This window comes from Corylus avellana, chromosome 6, assembly GCF_965113065.1.
Source record: "Corylus avellana chromosome 6, dhCorAvel1.hap1.2, whole genome shotgun sequence".
Lineage (NCBI taxonomy): Eukaryota > Viridiplantae > Streptophyta > Magnoliopsida > Fagales > Betulaceae > Corylus > Corylus avellana.
The window spans coordinates 17,517,813-17,545,085 of NC_142495.1; the positions used below are offsets into that span (position 1 = coordinate 17,517,813).

A 27,273-nucleotide genomic window follows, 5' to 3' on the forward strand; every position below is an offset into this window, starting at 1 on the left:
CAATGATCATTTCACAAAGTGTCTCCCTAATGATTTTTTCAGAATACTTAGCAATAATTAGGTTATTGCCACTAGCACCACTACTCTGATTCTCTCCAGCCACAAAAGTGAACTTAGACTGAGAGCTATCTTCTCTTGCTTTTAAGCTCTTGTACTTTTCACAATTTCTAAAATGGTACAACATGTTAGAGGTGCCATTTCTTGTAGGATGGCATTTATACTGCCTCTCACAGTAGTTACAATTTGCTGTAGGAAACTCTTCAGAACTACTTTTATCTTTAGTAAAATGGTCCCATACTGAAGATCTTTTCACTCTTAATCTTTTTTTACTAGGGATTGGTGGTCGTCCACCACGACTATGAGATGTTCCCATAGAACCAGCACATCTAATCCCTTGGGTATCCGTTTCAAGCTCATCAGATTCATCATCATATGTTTCTAATTCTTCATCATCTATGGGACAAGAAGAAGTAGCTGATGTAGGTGCATATGCATCCATCTAAACTACAATAAAAATAAAAATAGTTTGTATTCAATATTTTTAAAACTCATACAATGTGAAAAATTAGTTATAAAAAAAAAAAGAGTATATGAAAACCCTTAACACTTAATTTATAAAACAGACCAAGGCCATATTATTGGCCCATATATATACACTTAAGTGCTTAACACTTAATTTATAATTATAAACTACCAATAGCAAATAAGGCCATATATATACACGTAACACTTAATTTACAATTACAAAGTATAAACCACCGACAGCAAATAAGGCCATATATATACACTTAACACTTAATTTATAATTATAAACCACCAACATCAAATAAGGCCATATATATACACTTAACATTTAATTTACAATTACAAAGTATAAACCACCAACAGCAAATAAGGCCATATATGATATATATACACTTAAGTTAAGCTACCGGAAGGATTTGTGGAGCGAACCCAAGGTCGTGGGATTGTTTGGACGGATTGGGCGCCTCAGCTGAGGATATTAGCTCACGAATCGGTTGGGGGTTCCTTGACTCACTGTGGTTGGAGTTCGGTGACAGAGGCATTGCAATTTGGACGCGCACTCATTATGCTACCCTTCTTGACCGACACAGGATTGATAGCAAGGTTTTTGGACGAGAAGGAGGCAGGAGTTGAGGTGCCCAGAAATGAAGAAGACGGCTCGTTTACAAGGGAGTCGGTGGCTGAAACGTTGAGGTTGGTGGTAAAGGATGTAGAGGGAAAGATTTATCGAGACAACGCCAACTACTTAACACTTAATTTATAATTATAAACCACCAACAGCACACTTAATCTGCCCATCCCTATCTAAAACTTTATGATAAATCAACAACACTACAATAGGCATGGGAAAAACTCGATTGAAATTTGAAACTCTGAAAAACAAGATATTGAAATTTTTCAGAGAGAGAGATCTAATGGAGTACAAAGTTCAGAAAAAAAAAAAAAAAAAAAAAAACATTTAACACAGAAAATGAGAAAATTACCTGGGCTGCGATGTTACTTTGCGAGAGACGAAGGTGCAGGTGTGCGATGGTGCGAGTCTGCGAGAGATCGATGGTGCAGGTGCTGCAGAGGGACTCGAGAGTCGAGGGAGAGGACGGAGATGTGGTGTTGCTGCGGGATCGACGGAGGGCGGCGCTGCTGTGGGTCGACGGAGGGAGTGGAGCTGCTGCGGGATCGACGGAGGGAGCGGCTTGCGGCGCTTCTGCTGAGGGATCAACAAAGGGAGACTGCTGGGCTGCTGGCTGGTGGCTGCTGCACTGCTGCCGCTGTGTGCACCGTGGGTTTGGGTCCTTTGGGAAATTGGGGAAAAGAGGAAGAAAGAAAACCACACAAAATGGCTAGGTATCGATTTTCTGAAAAGTAAAACCTAAGTGAAGTGAGTCAAAGTGAGTCAAAGTGAGTCAAAGTGATGACTAATGACTAATGACTAATGAGTATAGTCTACAGACTCTATACACTTAAGTTAACACTTAATAGTCATAACAGTATAGGTGATTAGGCGTGATTTACTGATTTGTGAAACCAAAACGACGTTGTTTTGGTTTCACCCAAAACGACGTCGTTTTGATTTTAACTTTTAATAATAAATATAAAATTTTAAAAAATTAAAAATTAAAATAGCTTATCGGTCTTATCGGTCATATCGGTTAACCGATAAAAAAATTTTAACCGACCGATAAGCTTATCGGTATAAAATTTTTAACCGATTACCGACCAATAACTATCGGTTACGGTTAATATCGGTTCGGTTAAAGTCGGTAATCGGTCGGTAATCGGTAATCGGTTAATCTGCCCACCCCTAATGTCCATGTACAAGAATCAATTGATGTTATTTTCATGTATAAGAATTGCATTATTCTGAAAGTATACTTCCAAGTGCTCTATTTCTTTTCTATGCATATGGAAAGTGCACTCAAGACCAAGGTTGACACATGAATGTATTTTAACAGGCAAGATTATCTCAGAAATGCACTGATCCCTTAATAGAGTTACAAAAACAGCATATTTCCTTAATAGATTACATTCTTCTCATCGAATCACAATATTCAACATCACAAAGAATACATGGGATTTTTTTTGTTGAGCATTCTCAACACAGCAACAAAACATTTTCATAGATTAAGTTACTACAAAACTTTGGATCAAGTTTTGACCTATATTCCACGACAAATTTTATTTATCATTAAGTTATTACACATGAATTTATTGCCTTCTCTCTTCTCTTTTGGAAGTTTGGAGGTAATCCACAAATTCTCACGTTTCACCACCGCCTATCTTCAAACAACTTCACTACTTCAGGACCAAACCAATCTACAACAAAGGCAATGGGTTAATAATTATTTCATATGCATTAGAAAACAGTTAATTTCACATCAATTGTTTTCTAATCAACAAGCTTAGATCAACAAGAGAGAAACTAGTCATAGAGAACAAACTATAAATTGAGACAACTTTTATGCAGAAGGTAATTGCTGATAATTAAGTTACATGTTAAGTAAACAGTGTTGGAGGCTAGATAGATATTAACCGTAAAGAACACACCCAACGTCAGAGATCACAAAGATTACCCACAATCACAAGCCCATAAAATTTCTCACTCCAAAATCACTCATTCGGATGAACACCTATTAGAATAACTTTAAAAAAGAATATGATAATATCTTAGAATTTCTCAAGGGTTGGTCTGATAAGCTTGAATTCAAAATGTTGTTCGATATTGCAGATATGGTGAACAGTAAATGTTGCAGATAAGATATGGTTTCAGAAATTCAAATACTCAAATGCAGATATTCAAGTGTTTCTGAAAAATCCCCATTCCAGTTCCACAAACAACCCAAGAAAACCAGTCCAAACATTAGCAAGACTCTTCCCTTCCCCCATTCGGTTAAATAGAAAAAATGCCCAAAATTTCAAACTTCACCCACTTGGTTAAAGGAACACCCAAAAACCTTGAAAATTTAACAAGATAAGCTAAATAAAAACAGAAAATGAGCGCAGAGAGTGAGATTTACAACCAAAAATGAGCGAGAGCGGGGGAGAGAAGAAATACCCAAGGCTGGAAAAATTAAACACTTACCCAGCTGATTCCTATTTGGACACCGAGAAACACGTACAACAGCCAGAGTTGGGCCAAGGTCTCCCAGCCCAATCGCTTTCCTCCGCACACCGACAGTGGCCAAGCCACTGTGCTTCAATCCACAAACGATTTTCTGGAGAGGGAGGGAAGGAGGGAGAGAAGGGACAAATTGAAATTGCTTTGAAAGACTCAAACAAAACAATAGGTATTTAAATTTTGAATTTCATATTGCTTTACACGTGGCATATTCTAAGCCGTTTGTTGTAATGGACGGCCAAGATTAACAAAATTGGGGGCTGGCAATTTTTATAACATTGCCGGGGATCTTGATCCGTAATAAACGAGACCCGTTTATATCAAATCTTAATTTTATAGCAAACTCTAATTTTTATGGTAAGCTCGCAAACTCCATGTACCACAATAGTATTTAACTTTTATTTTTGCTTTCACCGGACGACACCATATTTAGTTTTACGGAGCCGTCAGATCGACCCGCGTCCCCATCCCCGAACTACCCTCTCTTCCAGCAAACCACTAAGATCTCTCTCTCTCTCTCTCATTTTTGAACCGAAACGCCAATCTCATACCAAAATCGTTTTTAGCAGCTCGACGAAGCAGAATAGCCATGATTTGATTCTCGAATTCCGAGAGAACTCGCTGCATTCCGCCGCCCCCAATCTGACCCTCAAAAAGGTTCATTCACGATTCAACTCCCCACCGTTGATCTCCTTCTTAGATTTACCCGTTTCATTATGAATCTGATCTCGCATCTTTGTCAAATATGTTTGTGTGTATGTATGTCATCGATGTGAAGCTTTGATCACCTTTTGGATGATTTCAAAACTAAATTCCATTAATTTCGAATTCTTTGGGTTTAATTGTCTATTCTTTTTTATATTTTGATGTTGTTGTTGTTGTGGAATTGGTTTGGGATGGGAATGCAGGGTTTTTGATGCGTTCGAATTGTCTGGTTAGAGAGATTCGGATCGAGTTTTATTTTCTCGGTTCGTAATCAGAAGATGGCGTGGTTTAGTGGGAGAGTTTCATTAGGGAACTTTCCGGATCTGGCCGGAGCGGTGAATAAGCTCCAGGAGAGTGTGAAGAACATCGAGAAGAATTTCGACTCCGCTCTCGGTTTGGAAGAGAAGTCGGAGAAGTCCGAATCCAGCAATGAAGGTACCTTTATCACTCTGTAATCTTTATAGTTGGATTAGAATTTTGATTTGCTAATCACCCAGTATAGTCGTCAGGTTATGTTGAATTGGGCATAGGCATGTTAGTGAAGTGGTTGAATGTTTTGCTTTGTAGTGTGGCGTCATTGAATGCTGCAGCTAGAGCACACAGCTTTAATTCTTTTTTCTTTTTGGAATGAAAGTACCCTGACTAATCAAGGTTCTTATGCAAGAAATAAAGAAAGATGTGGAATCACGAATTAGAGTCGGTAGATCATACTTGACTTGTTAATAGACATCACCATTTAACCCCGAATAAGAAAAGGCAAAAGACGGTAATTCTCTTGCAATTTAGCGATGATGGAGACTGTACTAAACTCGTGCATACAACACACCAGTTCAAAGGAGTCATTTTTCTTTTAAGAAACCCCCCTTCGTAGCTCTACTCAACTATTAACCAAGAATCTCCATGATTAAGATGAATAGTAAAGGCGACAATGGTTTTGTAACAACTTTGGGAAAGTGCTGGTCACATATGTGTTATCACTTTAAAACGACTAGTCAAGTTGCAATTGGAGCTCCTTAAAATCACTTATGAAGCTCTAGTCTTATTATAGAAAGTATACTGAAAGAAAAAAGGATAAACGTTCTTATCCCAATCCCACATAAGTAAACTAAAAAAACTTTAAGATGCCTTACTGCATACTCTGGCTGAAATGGTGCCAAAAATTTAAATTCCAACATTTTGGGATGCTCATACTGCAGAACTTAATATTAGTAGTGTAGATTCCAGCTAAAATTGTGCCAAAGTTTAAGTTCGAACATTTTGGGATGCTCATACTGCAGAATTCAGCATTTGAATGCAGTTGTGCCAGGTGATGGCTCAATTAGTTTTGTCTCTTTTTGGGACCATCCGCTGCAAAGAACATGTGTGAATGGTAGCTCTAGTATTTCTCTTTAAGTGGGAGTGCCTTTGTTGTACTGTTACATGAACCCTTCAAGCATGAGTAGTTTGTCACTTGTATTGATAAATATAGCTGAAAATTAAGTTGGAATGGTATTTAGGTTATACCTGAACAATATGTATGCTACTAGTTCTTAGGAATATGGAATAATTGGAAAATAAATGTGCTTTATTGTCAGTTTATCTAGGAGGACATGTTGAAGTTATGCTAATGTTTTAGTATATTTTTCTATGGCTGGTTCTGTACAAAGTTCTCAAAATTTAAAAGTGTATCCATTATTTTGTGTGAAAGTTCATAATTCAGGTTTTAGACTGATTATAGCTTATGCTGTCCTCTCTCTTTGCTTGCCATCATCAGGTTTATGGGCTTCTGCCCCTGACCGGAAAGCCCTATTTGATCCTGTCATGGCCTTTATGGGGCATACAAGTGAGGAAAGTACTGGCGAATCATCGGCAATGCAGGAATCTTCCCAGCATCCACATACAGTTGAGGAATCGTCTGGAGACCCTGGATCTCCGCAGCATAAATCTAGAGTAGAGGAAAAAGAAGGAACTGAACCAGAAACTGACAGATCTCTCCATTCGGCAGCTGAACAAGACACTGCAGAAGATGAAAATGAAGTGCGCAAGGTAGACAAGGATGCTGAGCATCCAGAGACAGCAGGGGAAACAAATAATGTGATTTTGTACCCTGACAAAGCTGAATCTGAATTAACACCTATGCCTGTTATACAAGCTGAACCCACTGGTCAGGATGTTGAGACATTAGAATCTGTTGGCATGCTACTAGAGAAAGAAATTTCAGAAGTGGGACACTCTGAAAATTCAGAGTTGGTGCAAACAAAGTCAGGTGTCATTGAAGTAGATGAGAGTAGTATGGTTGTGCCACACAAGTCAGATAATGTCGTTGATATGGGTGAGAGCATGGATGAACAGAAGACACAAGTAGAGAACATGGATAAACAGAAGTCACAAGCAGAAGAGCTTTCAGAGACAATTGATCCAGTTCAAGCCGAGGCATCAAGTGATAGTCATGCTGAAGGCGGGACTGAGCCCTCTGGTTTACACTCTGCTAGTACCGAGGAGACTGATAGCCCTGATGAATCTTCTAACTATCCCTTGCCCACAGCGCTTCCTTCAGATGAAGCTTCAGCAATTGTTTCTGACTTGGTTTCTCCTGAAAGTCATGCAATTGTTAAAGCAGTGGAAGTGGATCAGCAAGTAAATGATTATGAAACTGACATAAAAGAGCAACAGTTGAGCTCAGGATTAAACGTCTCTGACTCTTCAGATTCTATGCTTGAATTGGAGAAGGTGAAGAGAGAGATGCAAATGATGGAAACTGCATTGCTAGGTGCTGCTAGACAAGCTCAGGTATTTCATGAGGCCCAAATATTCTTGTAGGGTAAGACTTGCAACTGAGCGTCAGACTTGATGCTTGGTCTCTCTTGTGTTGGAAGTTGCATCTAACTTTTCTTACAGTCAACTAGTGGTCAGTAAAATATCACTTTTCCTCTGAAAGTTATTCAACATTCACTCTAAAGAAATTAAAGGATGTTATATTTTTTGTTTGATTATTCAAAATGAAAGAACGTCTTTTAAAATTACAGTTCTCATAAAATTTTTGGATTTACAATAGGTCTCCAAGACATATTTGGATATCTACTTCGTGTGAGATTCTGATTAATTTGATATTTTGTTAGGCAAAAGCTGATGAGATTGCGAAGTTTATGAATGAAAATGAACACCTAAAAGCTGTGATTGAGGATTTGAAGGTATGTACAATAATACCTTATGTTCGTCAAATATACGTGGTAGGAGTTGGTATGATTTTATCATCATATATATATATATATATATATATATATATATATGTTTCTCTTTTAGGGATTAGTTATCATGATTTTCTTGTTCTTTTTGCCCATACTAGTTAGGTGTGGTTTCTCTTGTATACTTCTTGTATACATGGGGGTGCTTATCGCTTATATATATATATATATATATATATATATATATATATATATATATATTGTTTATGTATGTATGTACGCATGTATGAATGCGTGTTGAAGATATGTTATAAATCAAACTGATTAATGTGATGGATTACAATGCTTATTTTCTTATCTCTTTAATGTATTTATGTTTTCTTTTAATCTCAAGGAGTTGGCTCAAGTGGTAAGGGTATTGGTCTTGATGGCGTTTCCATCAGGTCTAAGGTTTGAATCTCCTTGGGTGCAAACAATTTCTTGGAGCTAGCCCACTAGCGAAGTTGGAGTATTATCTGATTCGTGTGGAGGGGCGCTTTATATGGGTCCGAGGTTTGTCCGATTGGAGTGGGTACAGAAAGTGGCCCCGCCTTGGAGGGGTTCCTTGTTATGAAAAAAAAAAAAACAAAAAAAACTTATGTTTTCTTTTGTCTTAAAAAGAATTGATTACTTTACCTTTTTTTTTTGCATGATTAAATGATTTAAAGCATCTATCTTTATTTGTTGATTGTATGTTTCTAAAAGCACAACACTCTTAAATTGGGAAAGTTTTAAAATAATTATGTTTATTTTGTTAGCATGATGTTTTGAAATTATAATTGCTTGTTTTTGCCCCAAATTTGTTGATTTCCTTTGTTGTATGTTTCAAGTCTGGACAAGCTTGTTCAGGTTTTCTTGAAAACCATGGTTGTTCATATGTGTTATATATCTGTCATTTCTTTTTCCATCAATTTGCTGCTTGGTTGTTGGCATCTTTCAATTGAACGTGTTGGGGATCATAAACTCCATGTTAAAAAGATACATCCTCTCATTTCAAACATCCACACTAATTGCTAAAAGTTATGGAACAGAGAAAATCCAATGATGCTGAAATTGAGTCTTTGCGGGAGGAATACCACCAGAGGGTTTCAACTCTTGAGAGGAAGGTATGTTTTCCCATTTATTTATTTATTTTTTATGTTTTTGATTTTGTTCAGCGAGGTATTTAACCCTGTTAAACTTCAGGATTCTTGGCTGAAAATCCATTCTGAAATTTGAGTCTTTATGTGCCCTTCATTTCTTCAAAATTATTGAATCATGCTCATATTTCCTATAGTAGCAGACTTTTCTCATCTTGTGGTGCTATGGATGCTCTTTAAGTTTTCTTAAGACAGGGTTTGTTCTTGTCTAGTTTCTAATGCACTGCTAACTTTGGTGTTGTCTTGGCTGTATAGTAACCATGTATATGTCCCTGAAGTATTTAGAGACATAGATGATGCGTTGTCTATCATGCAAATAATGATATCTGTAGTCGTTTCTTATGAAGTATCATAATAAAATATCTTGCATCATAGGATATGGAACTTCTTTGAAAGAAATAAATATGAAGCAAGAAAAGGGATTGAACTTCGAACAAGTAATGTTCTTACACCTGCCAAATTAAGTGCATGTACCATGCCTTAATTGGTAACTTCAAGATTCAACTTTATTTTGCGATGCTCGAAGTAATATGGTGCAGCCATTTTATCTTAATATATCTAATGCTAAGAGATGTATGGTCTTTCACTTTATTGACTAATTTAAACTAACCAAAGCCTTAGTTCCAATATGTGATTGGCTTCGAATATTCATTCTCACTATTAAGTGCCATTTAAGTGATATAGTAACCCTTTTTAGTGGTCAACCAAGAGAATCCTTTACCGATGTTTACCTTTGTAATTCTAAATTATATTATGTGACAATATGTTAGCATGTCTCTTTTTTCTTTTAATAAGTAATTCAATCTTATTAGAAAGCGAAATGGTTGCAACTCAAGTACACATAAAATATATAAGAGAGATATCAATTTAAGGAGAAGAAGAACACAAATCCAAAAATTCTAGAAAATTAAAAAGGTGAGAACTTTTGTAAGCAACCGTCCAAACATAAAGAAATTTGAACATACTAGCTTTTAATTGTCACTATTCTCTCAAAATTTTCAAAGTTTTCAATATTGCAGTGGCTTCCAAACTGACTTCTCCAACTAGCCAACAGCTCCACCACTCGTTGGTGCATGGCCCACTCTATCCTAAACATATGGAAAATCGATACCCACAAATCTCTAGCCACTTCGCAGTGGAATAGAAGATAATCAATGATTTCCCTGCTCTTCTTGCACATGCAACACTATTCCATTACTATGATGTGTCTTTTTCTCAGGTTATCCAAAGTTAAAATCTTCCTTAATTTTGTTGTTCATACAGAGAATGCCACTCTCAAAGGAGCCTTATTTCTCCAAATGCTCTTCTAAGGAAAGGGAGAGCCAAAGGGGGGGACTAAGCGCATGATAAAAATATCTGACCTCGAATGTTTGCCTTTTGAAAGGGATCCAACAAATTTTATCCACAACACATCGTTTCAACCTGAGAGAGTAAAAGACAACTCCACCTCCCAATCATGCATTGATATGATAAAAGTGATAATCAACAATAAAGTGTCGTTATGCACATGATCTGCCACTAAAGCCTCCTTACAGAGAGCAATGCTAAAGAACTTCGGGAAAGTTGCCTTCAATTTTTGATCCCCACACCAAGTATTATACCAAAACCTGATCTTAGAACCATCACTACATCAAATCTAACAAATTTAGGCTCCGTTTGTTTCTGTGTAAAATGATTTATGGAAAAATGTTTTCCGCATTTTAGGGTGTTTGATGTGATGGAAAACAATAGTCAACGAAAAATATTTTTAGTTTGACCGAAAAAATCTATTTAATTTCTAAAAAATGGTTTTCATTTTTTAAAACTGTAAACAATTTTCCAAGTTTGAGTATCTCATTCTCAAATCAACAGACCCAGCCAGGACGTCGTCGGGACGTGTTGGGACCTCGCTAGGACTTTTATGGGCCATCGTCAGGACCTCGCCGGCACTCGACTAGGACGTTGTCGGGACCCGAACAGGACTCGATGGGACCTTGGTGGGATCCTACCAAGACTTGACAGGGACACCACTGGGACACCGTTGGGACTCCCAGTCGGGACTAGGTCAGGATCCCACCCAGACCAGATGGAAACAACGCCTTGCCCTGCCAGGACCCGACTGAGACATTGTTGGGACCCAGTTAAGACATTGCTGGGATCGATAGGACACCGTTGGGACCTGATTAGGACCGGTCGAAACCTGGCTGGGACTCGATCAAAACCCCATCGGGGCCCAATCGGGACTCGTAGGGACCTCAGGGGGCCCAATCGAGACCTAGCCAGGATTCGGTTGGGACATTTTTGTAGGGGAACTAGCCAAGTCATTCTGGTTTCGACTCTGTTCAATGGCAATGAACAAAAACATCAACTCATCCTCAAACCCCTTACAGGACAACTACACAAAGTGATGAAAACTATTAATTTTCTAAACCACCCTTCTAAAGAATCTGATGTAGGCAAAATTGGCTCTTCAATTATAGCAAGGGGGCGGATGATCCATGGCTTATTGTCCCTAGGCTCTTCCCTAGAATATAGAACCATTTCCAAAAGAGAAGGCACCTAGTCCCCATAACAGCTGATCAGGCTATTTCCAGCATCAATTCTTGCCGACAGGGTTGCCTGCGCATTCTCATGCTCTTGTCCCACGCTATTGCCTTCCCCCATTCTCTTCTCAAGAGGAGACAAAAGGGCCCCAAGATTTAATCCTAGAATAGAAATCGTCTTCCTATTCCTAAGGTCTATCACCCACTCCAAGACCTTAGGATCTTTGCAACACTGAAATGAGGAACGACAACCACATCGTTGGCGATGGTTTTGCCTGAAGGTGCACTCGATTCCAAGGGCCTATCAGCCTCCAAACGTAAATTTGAGTCTTTGGCACCTAGATCACCGCCGACAAGGTCTGAGCTTAAAACAAAAGCTCCAACAATAGGCAGCGTAAGCGGGTGACACCTTTGACAAGGAACCACCATCAAGGCTTTCTATAACTACGCTCTTTGATACGCCATGACTCCCCTTCACCACCAAGACCGAGAGACATCGATCACAAGAGGTAGTGGTGATGCTATCAGAGAGCTAGCAGGCTAAGCAAAAGGGAGACCTGAACCCACTTTGTAACTCGAGCTTGAAGGTGAAGCCCTTGTGCCCAATCTTAACCACTTAAAAGTGTATTTGGGCTTGGGCCATAGCTGACTTAAGGCATGGGACTCATTAAAATGAAGCAGGCCTAGGCCCATCAAATTGGGCCAAAGATGTGTTTGGAATTTGGGCAACCGAGCCAGCAGACAAATTAGAAGGGGCCCTTCCATTTAGATTGGGATTTGGTTCTGAAGAACTAGAGGGTTGAGTAGAAGGGAGACTCGAGTCTGCACCTGCACCTTAGCCCAAAGCTGAGGCCCTCGTGCCCAATCTCCTTGGCCAAATCTGACTTAAAACACTGAGCTCATTCACAAAAAACAGACATGAGCCTTAGCTCACACCCTATTGGGCTGGGCCTCCACAGACGGATCTAAAGTTTGTGCACTAGAGCCAGTAGACATAGTAGAAGGGGACCTCTCATATAGTTTGGACTTTGACTCAACAACTACATCCTTCACGTGGCCTGCACTACTCTCACGCCTAAGAAGGTCCTGACCGACCTCTAACCTGTTAATGCAACATTCAACTTCCACTTTTAGAAGGACCAACATGTTCCTAAGGTTTCATTTGGTTTTTAGAATAGACCATAGGAATGGAATGACTATTTCTATGAAATAACTATTTTTTTATTTGGTAAGGATCTATTCTTAGTAATAGTTATTCCCTTACGAAGAGGAATAGACAATCTTTTTCAAAAAAGCCAATTTCTTTCAAAATTTTCTTTCAACCCTTAAATTTATTTATTTGATCATAAAAGAAAAACGTTGAATTCGGCGGTTTTTTATTTTTTATTTTAATCTGAGTTTTTTTATTTATTTTGATTTTGATTTTGTTTTTTTTTTTTAAAAAAAAGAAAAGAAAATATGTGAGTTTTTTTTTGTTTGTTGCAACTTTGGTTCAATTCCAATTAGAACACATATATTGTTACCAAATTGAGGAATAGAAATAACTATTCCATTTCACTCTCGTCTATTACTAGTAATAACTACTCATTTTCCTAATGGAATACCTATTTCGCTAATCAAACAAGGCCTAAGTGTGTGAAATCTAGGTTTACGCCCAAATCTTCCCTAGGATCCTTTGAATTGGCAATTCCGGCTTGGATTCTGAAATACCCTAAAATTACCCAGGCACTCCCCTACCACTGACACCTCATCCCTTCAGAGCCTCCGCATGACCTTTTACCAACGGCCTCAGCTGGAGCCTTTTTCGCTAATGCTGATTTACTACCAATCATTCCAATTGAATGAAGACCACCATGAGGCTTTTGGGTAGCCAATACTCTGAACCCAATGCCGAAGGATGACTGAAAAAAAGCTGAAACCTTTTGCAACTTGAGGGCACAACTTCTCCAACCCTTCCCATCTCTTGCTTCTAGTATGACAATGAAGCCTCTCTGACCACCGCCTCCATATTCTGCAAGAGCCAAAAAACAGCCATGACTATTAGAACATCTTTGGGTGATGAATGCTTTATTGCCAACCCTTGAGGATTTCACAAACTCCTTCAACCCCTCCGCTTGAGTCAGAGCTTCCGTGGTAGCTAACAGCCACACTATGCTAACCTTACCCAACTATACTGTTCAAGAAACACCCTTGCTCTTTTCAACAATTCGTAAAAGTGAAAACCCTTCTTCTGCCAAAAACTAGAATGACTTAGCTTCAATGTAGAACCAACTCGAATACCCAATTGCGAAATATCGAAGAGGAAAAAAACTAGGTTGACGCCATTGCTGGAAAAACCAATAGATGTATGAAGAATGTCGGGATGCTCCTACACGCGCCTCCTACAAGATACTTGTTTAAACATTATAATAGAGGATCACATTTTTTTTTTTTGATAAGTAATGATGATATATAAAAGAGCGCAGAGGGGCGCAACCCATATACACGGGAAGTATAAACAGAGAGCGCCTAGGAGGGGGAGAAATGAAAAAGAAAATCAGAGAAGCTAATCACTAAAGGAGCTAGCCAAGCGGCCGTCCAAGAGTAAAGCGTAAATAAGAAGAAATGAGTCAATTCCTCTATGGTCTTAGTGGAATTATCAAAACATCTAGCTCCTTTCCCAACAAGCTACTTGATTATGAAAAAAAATGTTGAGAAAGTCATCTACATTGTTTTTTTGGATGGATAAATACAACTCATGCACCCTTAGTATGTCTCTTAGTTACAAGTTTCCACTTGCAGATTTCAATGTCTCATTTTTTTGTATTTAATGGAAAAATCTCAATTTTATTTAAATTTGACAAAAAAGTGTCTTTGGATTTATAAAGATATAGTTATTAGCTAAACACTTTACAAGCAACAAAACAATCTCTCTTAGGAAAAAAATGGTTTAAAATGTATTCTTTTGAGGAACTACCAAAATGTGTTGAAGTTTACTTCAAGAAATATTTGATGTATTGTACAGTGTAAGGCACAATAAAATTGTGATACTTTTGGGTGGCTCATATTCTTTTAGATCTGAATTGTACTGTAATCGTATGGGTAATCTTGGAAGATGTTGACAACTACTCCTAAATCGTTCAAAGACACTTCCCATATTGTTTTTTTCTTTGGCTGTTCGTGAAGTTCTCAAGCTTCTATTTATACGCAGCTACATGTTAAAGAAATAACATAATAGAGTGCTTTTTGAAATTCCAAGTGTAGTAGAAGGGTGCATATATTATAAGCTATTGTCAAAGGAGAATGTAATTTTTCTAAATGATTTTAGGGACGGTAATATGTTTTTGTCAGTTGAAGATACTGTACTAATATTATCATTTAAATTCTCTGGCATGTGTGGTTACAGGTTTATGCTCTTACTAAGGAAAGGGATACACTTAGGAGAGAGCAGAATAAAAAAAGTGATGCAGCTGCTCTTCTGAAAGAAAAAGATGAAATTATTAGTCAGGTTATGGCTGAAGGTACATATGTGCAACTCTTGGTGCCCCATATTTGCCTTTTCTTTTTGGACGCATTAGCTTGTTCTTTTTCAGCTTTGAGTTTTTGAGAGGCTTGTCTTAGATACATTTACATTTTATAGAGGGATATATCTGTTACAGTTACGTTGTACAAAATGAAAATTTATGGCCAATGGAATGCACTCCAAATGGCATTTACACCCCCTTAAAAGTGGGTGTTTTGATGAGAGGTTACAGGTGTTGAACCCATGGTGTGGTGTGCATGAGTTAATTACCAAGCAAGAAAAAAAAAAAAAGAGGAAACTTATGGCCTTATGATAAATGTGTATGGATGATGATCTGCACTAGGAATCTGGTAAGGATCCTTTAGCACCGGTAGGCGTGCTGGAATCGTCGGAGGGCAGTCACAAAGCTCCGGTGGGCGTCGACGATATTCCAGAATGCTCGATCCACGTCGCTAGGTCTGGCCGCGCTGCTTCCCACTTGTCGATCGAGACCGCGGGTAAGGGGTTGGCTGATCCCCACGGGCTGATCGTGACTACGGCCACGGCAGAGGAGCCGATGAGGGTAGATTCGGAGGGTAAGGAGCCGATGACAATGATTCCGGCGAGGGTTGGCGCGATCGAGACTATGGCCACGGAAGAGGAGTCGATGAGGGTAGATTCGGCGGGCAAGGGGCCAGTGACGATGGTTCCGGCGAGGGTTGGCGTTGAGGGTGAGGTTTCGACAGTAGACTTCACTGTTCAGGCGAGATCAAGGTTAGAATCTGTTTAGGCTGTCCCTCTTGATTCTGACCCTTCTCTTCCCCTGGAACTCGGCCATAATGATCAATGCTCTCTAAAATGTGGGTTGAGAGTTTTTAGCATGGGGATTTTGGGCAAGAAGCCGGGCAAGTGGGTGTCACCAGTTTTCTCTGGGTTTGATGCTGGTGACTACGATGAGTTCGGGAGGGAAGAATTTCTGGGGAGCAACCCCGTTGATCAGTCTCTGGATGTTTCTGTGCTGGGTATTCTGGGTAAGGAGCCGGGGATAGGCACGTCACAGGTTGATATTTTGGGTGGAGCTCCTGTAGCAGTGGAGGGTTCTACTTCCCAGGAATCTTTTGCCCCAGGCTCTTTACATGAGGAGCAGTTGGAGGAGCAGGAGAGGGTCTTTATCATTAAGGCATGCAAGGAAGTTGGCCTATCTAGTGATGGAGATGAAGGAAAGCTTGAAGACCATTGGGCTACTTATGGCTGACAACAAAGGTGATGAGTTGGAAAGGGAAGGGTGTACTCCTGCAGTGAAAAAAGGTAAGAGGGAGCTTTATAATCTGCAGTCTTCTATTAATTTTGTGGAGAATGAGGATAAACTGCTTAGCCCGTCAGGGGTGAAAGCTCCTGGATTACCTGGTAACTGGTTCTGGCGGGTGGGGTCAGTTACCCGTAGGAGTTTGATTAACGGTGATGATTGTTGTACAGTATGCGTTTGTGACGTACAATTAATCTGAGTAAAGTTCTCCAACGTTATCAAAAAATTTTTTTGTGGAGAATCCGTCAAGGGACAGGAACAAGGGGAGGGTCAATCAAGTTATATCATGAAGCTCAAGATTCTTTCATGGAATGTGAGAGGATTGAATGAGAGGGATAAGAGGTTGAGGGTTAGGAATTTGCTTAGAAGTTGGAAGGCTGATGTAGCTTGTTTCCAAGAGACAAAGATGGACTTTATTTCGTATAACTTAGTGAGGAGCTTATGGGGCTGCTCGTATGTGGAGTGGTGCTATGTTCCTTCCATTGGGGCTTCGGGGGGTATTTTGCTCGTGGGACAAGAGGGCTGTTGAGAAGGTAGATGTTGTGTTGGGCAGTTATGTGGCGGCTTGCTCTCAACTTTGTGTGGGTGTTTTCGGGGGTGTATGGTCCTAATAGAGTAAACTCTAGGCGTTTTCTTTGAGAGGAGTTGGCAAGGGTCATGAGCTGTTGGGACGTGCCGTGGTGTATCGGTGGGGATTTCAATGTCACGCTCTATCCTGGTGAAAGGTCGAGGGGAGCTCATTCACGGTCAGCAATGAGGGATTTTGGTGAGTTCATCTCGGAGCAGGGACTCATGGACCTTCCTTTAGTGGGGGGGATCTCTACTTGGTCTAATAATATTTCTTGGTCTAGGCTTGATTGCTTTCTTGTCTCCCCGGATTGGGAAGCCCGCCATCCGGACGTGCGTCAAAAGAGGATGCTTTGGGTTTGCTCCGATCATGCTCCTATTATTTTGGATTGCAATTCTTACTCGGGAGGTAAAAGGCCTTTCAAATTTGAGAATATGTGGCTCAAAGTGAAGGGTTTTGTGGATAAAGTGCGCAGTTGGTGGGAATCGTATCATTTTTAGGGTACTCCGAGTTTCATTCTTTCTAAGAAGTTGCAAGCTCTAAAGTGGGATATTAAAAGATGGAATGCTTAAGAGTTTGGCAACGTGGGGGTTTGTATTAAGGCTCGTATGGAAGATCTTAAAGCTCTGGATAGGGTGGAGGAAGTGAGAGGTTTATCCACGGAAGAGATTGAGAGGAAAAGGGTGCTCGCAAGGGAGTTAGAACTCTCCCTTCTTCAAGAAGAAATCAGTTGGAGACAAAAATCTAGGATCCGGTGGTTGAAAGAGGGTGACAAGTGTACAAAATATTTCCATCGGATTGCTAATGCCAACCGAAGACAGAATTATATTGAGTCTTTGAACATTCATGGCACTACTATTTTTGATCAAGAGGCTATTAGTAATCATATCACTCGCTTTTATGAGACGCTCTTCACAGAGACTCTTAGTTGGAGACCGAGGTTGGATAATCTTCATTTCGATATGTTGGAGGCGGATGAGTCTTCTAGTCTGGAAGTCCCTTTCGAGGAAAGGGAGGTGTGGGAGGTGGTTAAAAAAATGGATAGGGACAAGGCTCCCGGCCCGGATGGCTTTTCTATGGCTTTTTTCCAGGATTGCTGGGAGGTGATCAAAAAGGACATCATGGCAGTTTTTGCGGAGTTCTATGATCGAGGTAAATTCGAAAAAAGCCTCAACGCTACGTTTATTGCTCTTATTCCGAAGTCGCATGGGACTTCCAATCTGAAGGATTTTCGCCCAATCAGCCTTGGCCGGGGGGGGGTGGGGGGGGGGGTGGGATCTATAAGATTATTGCGAAGGTTTTAGCCAATAGAATGAGGGGGGTCATGAATCGGGTCATTTCCAATCCACAGAATGCCTTAGTCAAAGGTAGACACATTTTGGATTCGGTGCTTATTGCCAATGAGTGCCTGGACAGCCGTTTCAGATCTGGGGATCTCGACCTCTTGTGTAAGTTGGATATGAAGAAGGCTTATGATCACATGAACTTGAAGTTTTTACTCTACCTATTAAGAAGATGCGGCTTTGGTGAGAAATGGTGCTCATGGATTGAACATTGTATCTCGTTGGCGCGGTTCTCGGTGTTGATCAATGGCTCTCCTTCCGGTTTCTTTGAGAGTTCGCGTGGGGTAAGACAAGGTGACCTCCTTTCGCCTTTTTTGTTCATTGTGGTCATGGAGGCGTTCAGCAGGATGATTAATGCTTCTATTAGTAGGGGCTTTTGTAACGGTTTCTATGTGGGTGCTAGAGAGCCTGAGCGGGTAACAGTTTCTCATCTTCTTTTTGCTGATGCTACGTTGGTTTTTTGTGGGGCTGCTCCTGATCAAGTTAGATTTATTAAAGCCCTCATTATTGGCTTCGAGGCAGTCTCAGGGTTAAAAGTAAATCGGGCCAAGTCTGTTTTGGTTCCTGTCGGAGGTTCGGATGAGATGGGTGAGTTGGCCGGCATTCTGGGTTGTGGCACTAGTTCTCTGCCCTTGAAGTATTTGGGTCTTCCGCTAGGGGCTTCGTTCAAGCTTTTGGCTATTTGGGATGACATGTTGCCGAAAATTGCTAGAAGGTTGGCCCCTTGGAAGCGCTCATATTTGTCCAAGGGAGCGAGGCTCACTCTCATCAAGTGCACCTTATCCAATCTTCCCACCTATTTTTTGTCCCTTTTTCCCATTCCTGTTTCTGTGGCGAATCGCATTGAGAAGATTCAACGGGATTTTTTATGGGGGGGTTCAAGGAAGAGCCTAAGTTCCATTTGGTCAGTTGGCATGAGGTCTGTTCTCCGATTGCTGAGGGTGGTCTAGGGATTCGGAGTTTTCGTCTTTTTAATCAAGCTCTTTTGGGGAAATGGTTATGGAGATTCGCTAATGAGGAAGAAGCTTGGTGGAGAAGTATCTTGGTGGCAAAGTATGGGGTGCTTTGGGGTGGTTGGCATTCTAAAGTCCCTCGTGAAACGCATGGGGTGGGGCTATGGAAACACATTTGTAGGGGTTGGAGGTCGTTTCAGTGCCACTTTAGATTGGATCCTGGTTCGGGGGGGAAAGTCAAATTTTGGGAGGATTTATGGTGTGGTGAGATGCCCCTTAAGGATGCTTTTCCTGGCCTTTTCAATATTGCTAGCAATAAGGATGCTTCCATCGCAGATATCCGCGAGTGCGTAAATGGGATGGTCCATTGGAATGTTACTTTTACTCGTAGTATTCATGACTGGGAGGAGATGGCTTTAGCCTCTTTCTTCTCTCTCTTGTATTCGGGTACGATTTGTGGGGAAGGGGAGGATCGGATGTGGTGGATCCCTTCGAGAAGAGGGAAGTTTGAGGTAAGATCTTTTTATAGGATGCTTGCCTTTAAAGAGCCCAACCACTTTCCTTAGAAAAGTATTTGGCGCACCAAGGCTCTTTCGAGAGTGGCGTTTTTTGCGTGTTCGGCCGCCCTTGGGAAATCTCTCACTTTGGACAATGTTCAGAAAAGGGGTATCGTTGTGATTAATTGATGTTGTATGTGTGAATCGGATGGGGAGTCCGTGGATCATCTCTTTCTTCATTGTGGGGTTGCACGCAAGTTGTGGGACGTTATCTTCTCTCGTTTTAACATGAGTTGGGTTATGCCTAGAAGCGTCAAGGAGATGTTTGTTAGTTGGTGGTCGGGCGGAAGATCCCATAGTGCCGTGGTATGGAAGATGGTTCCCCTTTGTCTCTTATGGTGCCTCTGGAAGGAAAGGAATGCGAGATGCTTTGAGAATTCGTCGAAGAACCTTGAGGACCTTGTTCATTTCTTTTTGTACACGCTTTTCACATAGACTGCAGGCTCGCTTGCTCCTTTAGTGATTAATTTTTCTGATTTTCTCTTTATGTTCTCTTCTTCCTTCTCCCCTACTTAGTTGCTCTTTTGTATACTACTTGTGTACTTGGGTTGCGCCCCTTTGCGCTCTTTAATGCATTATTACTTATAAAAAAAAAAAAAGGATCCTTTAGCTTTGGCTGTTTTCTCATAGTTGTTCCAGTCAGCTTGAGCAAGCTACCTCATCGTCAACAACTTTTTTCTGCCTCAAAATGAACCAGGAAGAAGATATAAGGCCCAGGCAAGCCATGCGGAATAGAGTAAGATGAAATGTTGTTTTGAGGATGACTTGAGGTTGGTTTGGCGAAGGTGCTGAACCCGACAAGATAGTGGGTGATGAAAGAGGCTGGTTGGCTTGAGATTAGGGTAGTGTAACTGAGTGAGATGAGAGAGCTACTTGGTTACAGTTGTTAGGATCAAACCATGGACCTAATGATTTTATGTAAGATGCATATAATAAGACAGTTATGTCGTTGATTTGCAGCACAAGGAAGTTTGGGCATTGCTGCAGACATAAGCACTGAGCCATTAGGTGCTGCAGCTTAAAAATGGGTGGTGTGCAGGACTTCAAATAACCCTCCTTTTTGTGAAGCCAGTGGGAGACGAGCAGAACTCTCAATGAGTTAAAGCCTGTGGCCTCCTCCCATAGCCTTTACATGAGGTTCTAAGGAAGGGACAAACCTAATATCACCTTAGAGATGGTGGCTTTGAATTGATGACACTGACAACAATGTCATGTTTAAAAATTGCTAAAATCCTTTTTTGGTAAGTAATTTAATCTCACTGAAAAGCGCAGAAGAACGCAACCCTAATACACATGAAGTATACAAGAGAAACTCCTATTTAGTAGAAAAAGAACAAAGTTTCAAAATGTTAGAAAAACTAGAAAAATGCAGACTATTATGAGCTGCTGTCCATGTGTAAAGGGAGCTTTGAATGTAATCTTTTTCACCTCCACCACCGAAGTCTCTTTATCTTCAAAGCCCCGTGCATTCCGCTCTATCCAGATACACCACATTAAACATAAAGGAGCCAACTTTCAAACTTTCAAAATGTTATGATGGCCCACCTGACCTTCTCAACTTATCAACAACTCTCTTACTCTTCAAGGTGTAACCCAATCAACACCAAACAAATTACATGACGAGCTCCATAGATCTCTTGCTACTACACCAATCCATTTTAATGATGTTCCTCTTCCTTAAGGTTTTCAACGTTAATATTTTCCCTAATGCTGCTGTCCACACAAAGAATGTTACTCTCGAAAGAACCTAAACTCCCCAAATACTCTTCCAAGAAAACAAGGAACCTGTGAATATTGTTGACACATGGTAAAACGTCACTTCAAATTTGTCTCTTCGTAAATGTCAAGAAAAGATGTGTATATGTGTGTCTAGGAAGTGTATCAAGCCTCTTGTAAAATATAAAGGTTTATTAATTTATTTAGACGTGTGTGCTATTTATGGCACTATTTGTGCCTAGGAAATAGGAAAGCGAGATGTTAGATGTATTATCTCCATTCTCCTTTCATGTGTGGAATGTATAGTTTGTGGGTATCAAACAATTTGTAAGAATATAAGAGAATTCACTGCTGCCTAGCCAAAGCAACTTTTTAAGTATTTTGGCTAGCCAAAATGCTAAAAGGGCTCTACAAGGCTCTCCATCAACCTCAGCCAATTGGTGAAAAATCTGCTGAGCATGAACAATGCTCACCTAAATTCGGTGATGTTGTGCTGCAGTCACTCTATGAACTAATTGCACTTTCAAGTTTGAGATGCATTCTTTTTATTTATTCTCAATCTACATATTATACAAAAAATATTGTTCATGTTTGAAGATATTTGTAATAATCGCAGGTGAGGAGCTCTCAAAAAAGCAGGCTGCTCAAGAATCTCAGATTAGGAAATTAAGGGCTCAGGTATTGCTTGCATGTTTACTAATTGTCTAGCTTTTCAAACTTTAATCCTCTTGCTGCTAGATCTTTTAATGTAACAAATCCATTGCCTTGTCTTTTCTCCTTTTTTCTGAAAGCTAGATTAGAGAGATTGAAGAAGAGAAGAAGGGGCTGAACACTAAACTTCAGGTAATCAAACTCTCGAAGCATACTCTAAAAGTGGTATTTTCTGGATAATCAATTGGAACAAACACTTCCTTTGTGTTTGCCATAAAGTTGGTAGAGACAAGGACTTTCCTAGTTATTCAGCACTTGTCTTTTTTTTAAGCTTGCTTGCTGAAACTTTCCCATGTTAGATGACAGATTTAACTCTACAGAATTGGAAGGTCTACTGTAATCTTTATGTCCCATGAGGACTGGAGTTTGCACTTGATCAGATTTTTATCTGTTCGTAAGAAATTGGTCGATGCTTTTCTGATTCCAGTTAATTGAAGAATTCTGTTACGCAATACTCCAAAGCGAATATTGGGATCTTTACAGAAGGAACATTCTTTTTCTTTGTTAAAAAATGGAGTTACAGTGCATAGAATATTGTATATAGGATTTATAAATGATTTACAAATGGTTTGTAATTTCTTTTGTCTACTTCCAGGTAGAAGAGAATAAAGTAGAGAGCATCAAGAAGGACAAGGCAGCTACAGAGAAGTTGCTGCAAGAAACAATAGAAAAACACCAAATAGAACTTGCATCACAGAAAGAGTATTATACAAATGCTTTGAATGCTGCAAAGGAGGCTGAGGCATTAGCAGAGGCACGCGTCAATAATGAAGCCAGAACTGAACTAGAGAGTCGTTTGAGAGAGGCTGAGGAACGTGAATCTATGCTAGTTCAGGCGCTTGAAGAATTAAGGCAAACTCTAAGTAGAAAGGAGCAGCAGGTTTTGTTATATCGGTTGCATTGTTGGTTTTGTCCGGCTGACACGCCACTGGTCAAGATAAACATACCATATTATCAATTTTGCAGGCAGTGTTTAGAGAAGACATGCTTCGCAGGGACATTGAGGATCTTCAAAAACGTTATCAAGTGTGTCAAACTTGCTCTTTTTGATTCAACTGTTATGCTTTATTTGTTTTCATTTGTTGCCATCATCTTGCAGATTATTAATATGGTTTTTTCTTTGTCTAGGCGAGTGAGCGCCGATGTGAGGAGTTGATCACGCAAGTTCCAGAATCTACGAGGCCTCTTTTACGACAGATTGAAGCTATGCAGGTGGATATGTGCTTAAATGTGGTTTTAGAGTTCTGATGACAATCTTTATGGACCTTGGATGCTGGTCCTTTGATTTGCGTTTGTCAGTTTCTTGGTTCTTTTGTTTGAATCTATTATTGGTAACAGGAAACAACTGGTAGAAGGGCAGAAGCTTGGGCTGCTGTTGAGAGATCCCTTAATTCTCGGCTCCAGGTGTGTAGAATGTTTTTTCTAGTTATATTTGAAACTTGTATTGTGACGTTATTTTATTGTTCTTATTGGACTACAGGAAGCAGAGGCCAAAGCTGCAGCTGCTGAGGAAAGGGAGAGATCTGTGAATGAACGCTTATCTCAAACCTTATCTCGTATTAACGTTCTTGAGGCTCAGGTTCTGTTTTTTGTCGGTTTGGTTGTTTAAGTACCAGATATTTTTCGTAGATATTAGCTTACACCTGTGGTACATTTCAGATTTCATGTCTTAGAGCAGAACAGACACAGTTAAGTAGATCACTTGAGAAGGAAAGGCAGAGAGCAGCTGAAAATAGGCAAGAGTACCTTGCAGCCAAGGAAGAAGCTGACACTCAAGAAGGTCGTGCAAGGCAGCTTGAAGAAGAAATTAAGGAACTCAGGCGGAAACACAAGCAAGAGTTACAAGATGCACTGATGCACAGGGAACTACTGCAGCAGGTGGTGCTTCTGGCTTAGATAATTTAAGGTTGCATTTGATAGTGAGAAGAGGAACTGCATATCTAGCACCACGTTCATAGTATTAAGGGATGTTAGTCTGACTCACTGTAGTGTTTAGAAGTTAAGTGAGACCTTTTATGCATAGCATTTGTGAAAAAATTCAAATTATAGTGTCCCAATTTTCTTTGATTTTATTTTTTTATTTTTATTTTTTATCGTAGGCTCCGTTTATTTTGGCATAAAATGATTTTTGGAAAATATTTTTCATGTTTTTTGGTGTTTCGTGCGACGGAAAATAATAGTCATTGGAAAACATTTTCCGTTTGAAAAAAATTCTTTAATTTCTGTAAACTGATTTTATTTTTTTAAAACCATAAACAATTTTTTCGAATTTGACCTTCTCATTCTCAACCTACCAAGACTTCGTTGGGACATTGCCGGGATTTGGCCAAGACTCCGCTGGGACTTGGCTAGGACTCTATCGGGACTTCATCAGGACCCTGCGGGGACTCCATCTGGACTTCACTAGGACCCAATTGGAACTCTGTCGGGACATTGCAGGGACCTGCTAAGACACTGCTGGAACTCTGCCGATGCACCGTTCCCGGGACCTGGCTGGGACATGTACTTGTGTGTATTTATGGTGGGGTCCTGCAGTGTGTTGGCGATGTCCCGGTGCACCACTGCCGGAGCTCAAATTTTTATTTTATTTTATTTTATTTTTTTTAAGTATATTAAAATTTTTATATTGTGAATAAATATTGATTCTTATAGGCTAATATGATTGAATGAAAATATAAAAAATATTTGTGATTTTCTGTAATCGCCAAACGCCGGAAAATGTTTTCGGCGGAAAAGTTGCATTCAACTTGCGTGAATTGAGCTCTTGGTCTTTGACAGGAGATAGAAAAGGAGAAAGCTGCTCGGTTGGATCTGGAAAGGACAGCTCATGTCCATTCTGTTGCTGCATCTGATCAAACTCTCACAACACAGCACACTTCTGCTTATGAGAATGGTATGATGCTTTTGCTTATTTTGCATTTGTTGATGGTCTGTGATCTTTGCTATATATTTTGGAACTTTCTGCAGGTAACTTGACCCGAAAACTTTCCAGTGCCAGCAGCCTGGGCAGCATGGAGGAAAGCTATTATCTGCAAGCATCTTTGGACTCATCTGACAGTTTTTCCGAGAGAAGAAACGCTGGAGAGGCAACTATGAGTCCATACTATATGAAGAGCATGACCCCTAGTACTTTCGAAGCTGCTCTTCGTCAGAAGGAGGGTGAGCTGGCATCTTACATGTCTCGTTTGGTATGGACTATATTCTAAGCTCCTACTTCAATTTTATTTTACATCAAATGTTAATTGTGCTTGGTGCTTTATTGCATATTCCAGATTTGAGCTCTACAGAGCTGTGTTTGTTCACATTCAGCAATTGTGAAGTTTTTAAGTGCTGTACAGTTTTATTGTGCTATTTCAACTATATATACAGTTTTCATTGACTATTTCTTTTTTTTCTTTTTTCATTTTTTAAAGGCATCACTGGAATCTATTCGTGATTCTCTTGCTGAGGAGTTGGTCGAAATGACAGCACAAGTGAGTTTCAATCTTCTCATCCTTCTCATCCTCCTCCTCTATCTTTTAAATGTCCTTTATGTTGATGTACTTGAGAATTGCTTGCATCGGTTGCAGTGTGAAAAGTTACGGGCAGAGGCTTCCATGTTGCCTGGCATACGGGCAGAGCTAGATGCATTAAGGAGGAGGCACTCTGCTGCATTGGAACTAATGGGTGAACGTGATGAGGAGGTACACATCTTTAGTTAGGTTTTTTTGCTCAGAATGGTAAATAAATTTTCAGCTTTGGATGGGATGGGGTGGAGAGGCATGTATAATAAAAATGTGATGTTAGTTTTGTTTTGTTATTGAGTTCAATGCATCATTTTCAATCATTGACCATGTCACCTGCCTATTTGTGCCGTATTAAATCATGATAATGTGCTTACTTTCCTAGTCCCTGGAAGGCGCACTTCCGAAAAAATACTTAAAAGATGAGCGACTTTCTTCTATTTGAACAGCTGGACATTGTTCTTATTTTCTAAGACAATGGCAGTTATAGTTTCTGAATTATGCCCTGGATCTAGTTATATAAAGAAAAAGAATAAAGAAAAGAGATTAGTTATATATAACCCGCCCTGCTCATCAAAAATAGTAGTCATATTACCCCTTCTTTATCACATTTGCATTTAATGATTTAACTCCCTCAATATTGAGTCAATAAGCTTCACAGCTCAAATGGTACCTCCCTCACAGGTTTAAAACCCACCAGGTACTTGCAATTCAAAAGAAAATTAAGTCTAAAAATTGACCAATGGAAGCATAGAATTGATAAGCCAAGTATAAAGACATCGGCATTCCATTTTGATAGATGAACATAGGGGATGGAGAAAATCATAAGAAGTTGTACTTTGAAAATTGTCCCCCACCACAGAAGCAAAAAAACTGAAAATAATAGTGCTTTGGGGTTGTGGCTGCACTAAATTTCAGGATTTCCATCATATCTCGACTGTTGTTTTTTTCTACATCCGCATTTTAACTAGGTGCTATTTTCTCTCAAAACCTGACATTTATATGTGGTTGCATGTGTAGCTGGAAGAACTTCGTGCAGATATTATAGACTTGAAGGAGATGTATAGGGAGCAAGTAAACTTACTCGTGAATAAGGTATCTTTTCAGCCAAAATCTAAAAATAAAAAATTAAAAGAAAAAAGTTTCATTCCTGCTTCTCTTTGTTTACAGATCCAGGTAATTGGTCCATGAATGGGTACTGCCTGATAAGCTCACCTAGCATTGTGGTATGTACCAGTCTTTCATCATTGGTTTCACAATTGGAAAGCCCCACTCCAATCTTATGCCTTTTCTCCTTATATCATGTACAAAAAGAAAAACAAAAAAACAAAAAACAAAAAAAGTAGCAGCTGGCCATGATGTTTATGGTATAATTTATGATGATGAGTGAATGCGATGATGTTTCCGATATGTTTTCCTCTACACTGGTCTTTTTCGCTATGCATGTTGATGTTGTTCTAGTGATGTGGGCGTGTGGCAGCAGCTGCAGATATACAAAGAGCGTACTCATTTTAAATTTAACATGTATTATAATTTAGGGGATTTGTTGTATAGCCCGAATGTGCACCTTGTCAAGCTTTGAGAATGATTTTGACAGTTTTTTTTCGATTGGTTTAATAATGAATAAAAAGGATTTTCATGAATTTTTTTTTTTTTTGGTCATGAAGATGAAGAGAAATGACATTTACTTGCCTTCTTCCGGTGCAAGAGACTAAATGGTTCCGTGTGATGGGGCTTGCTCACCTCATTGTTAGGTAAGGGTACTGTCACGACTCATATGGGACGTGGTGGTGAATTATCCTTAGTAAAAATATATGCAGAATAACTTGAACAATTCATTTCTAGCCCCACCCCCCCCCCCCGCCAAAAAAAAAAAAAAAAAAAAAAAAAAAAAATCAACGTGAACGTTTCCATGTTGAAAAATGC

At 39.8% G+C, this 27,273-nt stretch overlaps 1 protein-coding gene and 1 long non-coding RNA gene across 2 annotated transcripts; one reads left to right on the forward strand and one right to left on the reverse strand.

The window, feature by feature from the left end:
- Positions 1 to 2,464: 2,464 nt before the first annotated feature.
- On the reverse strand, positions 2,465 to 3,768 carry LOC132188544 (uncharacterized). The gene is made up of 2 exons (XR_009440895.2): positions 3,605 to 3,768; positions 2,465 to 2,838 (listed from the first exon to the last, which is right to left on the reverse strand). It is a non-coding gene; the product is annotated as an uncharacterized LOC132188544 (long non-coding RNA).
- Positions 3,769 to 4,008: 240 nt separating this feature from the next.
- GC5 (golgin Putative 5) lies at positions 4,009 to 26,989 on the forward strand. Its single transcript, XM_059600058.2, has 20 exons — positions 4,009 to 4,297; positions 4,549 to 4,780; positions 6,099 to 7,114; positions 7,444 to 7,515; positions 8,580 to 8,654; positions 14,595 to 14,709; positions 21,750 to 21,811; positions 21,929 to 21,976; positions 22,440 to 22,724; positions 22,811 to 22,870; positions 22,973 to 23,056; positions 23,183 to 23,248; positions 23,325 to 23,423; positions 23,504 to 23,722; positions 24,623 to 24,737; positions 24,812 to 25,032; positions 25,258 to 25,317; positions 25,414 to 25,527; positions 26,368 to 26,442; positions 26,518 to 26,989. Exons 2-20 carry the CDS (start codon positions 4,624 to 4,626, stop codon positions 26,536 to 26,538), a joined length of 2,964 nt encoding a protein of 987 aa, XP_059456041.2. The 5' UTR covers positions 4,009 to 4,297; positions 4,549 to 4,623; the 3' UTR covers positions 26,539 to 26,989.
- Positions 26,990 to 27,273: the final 284 nt, after the last annotated feature.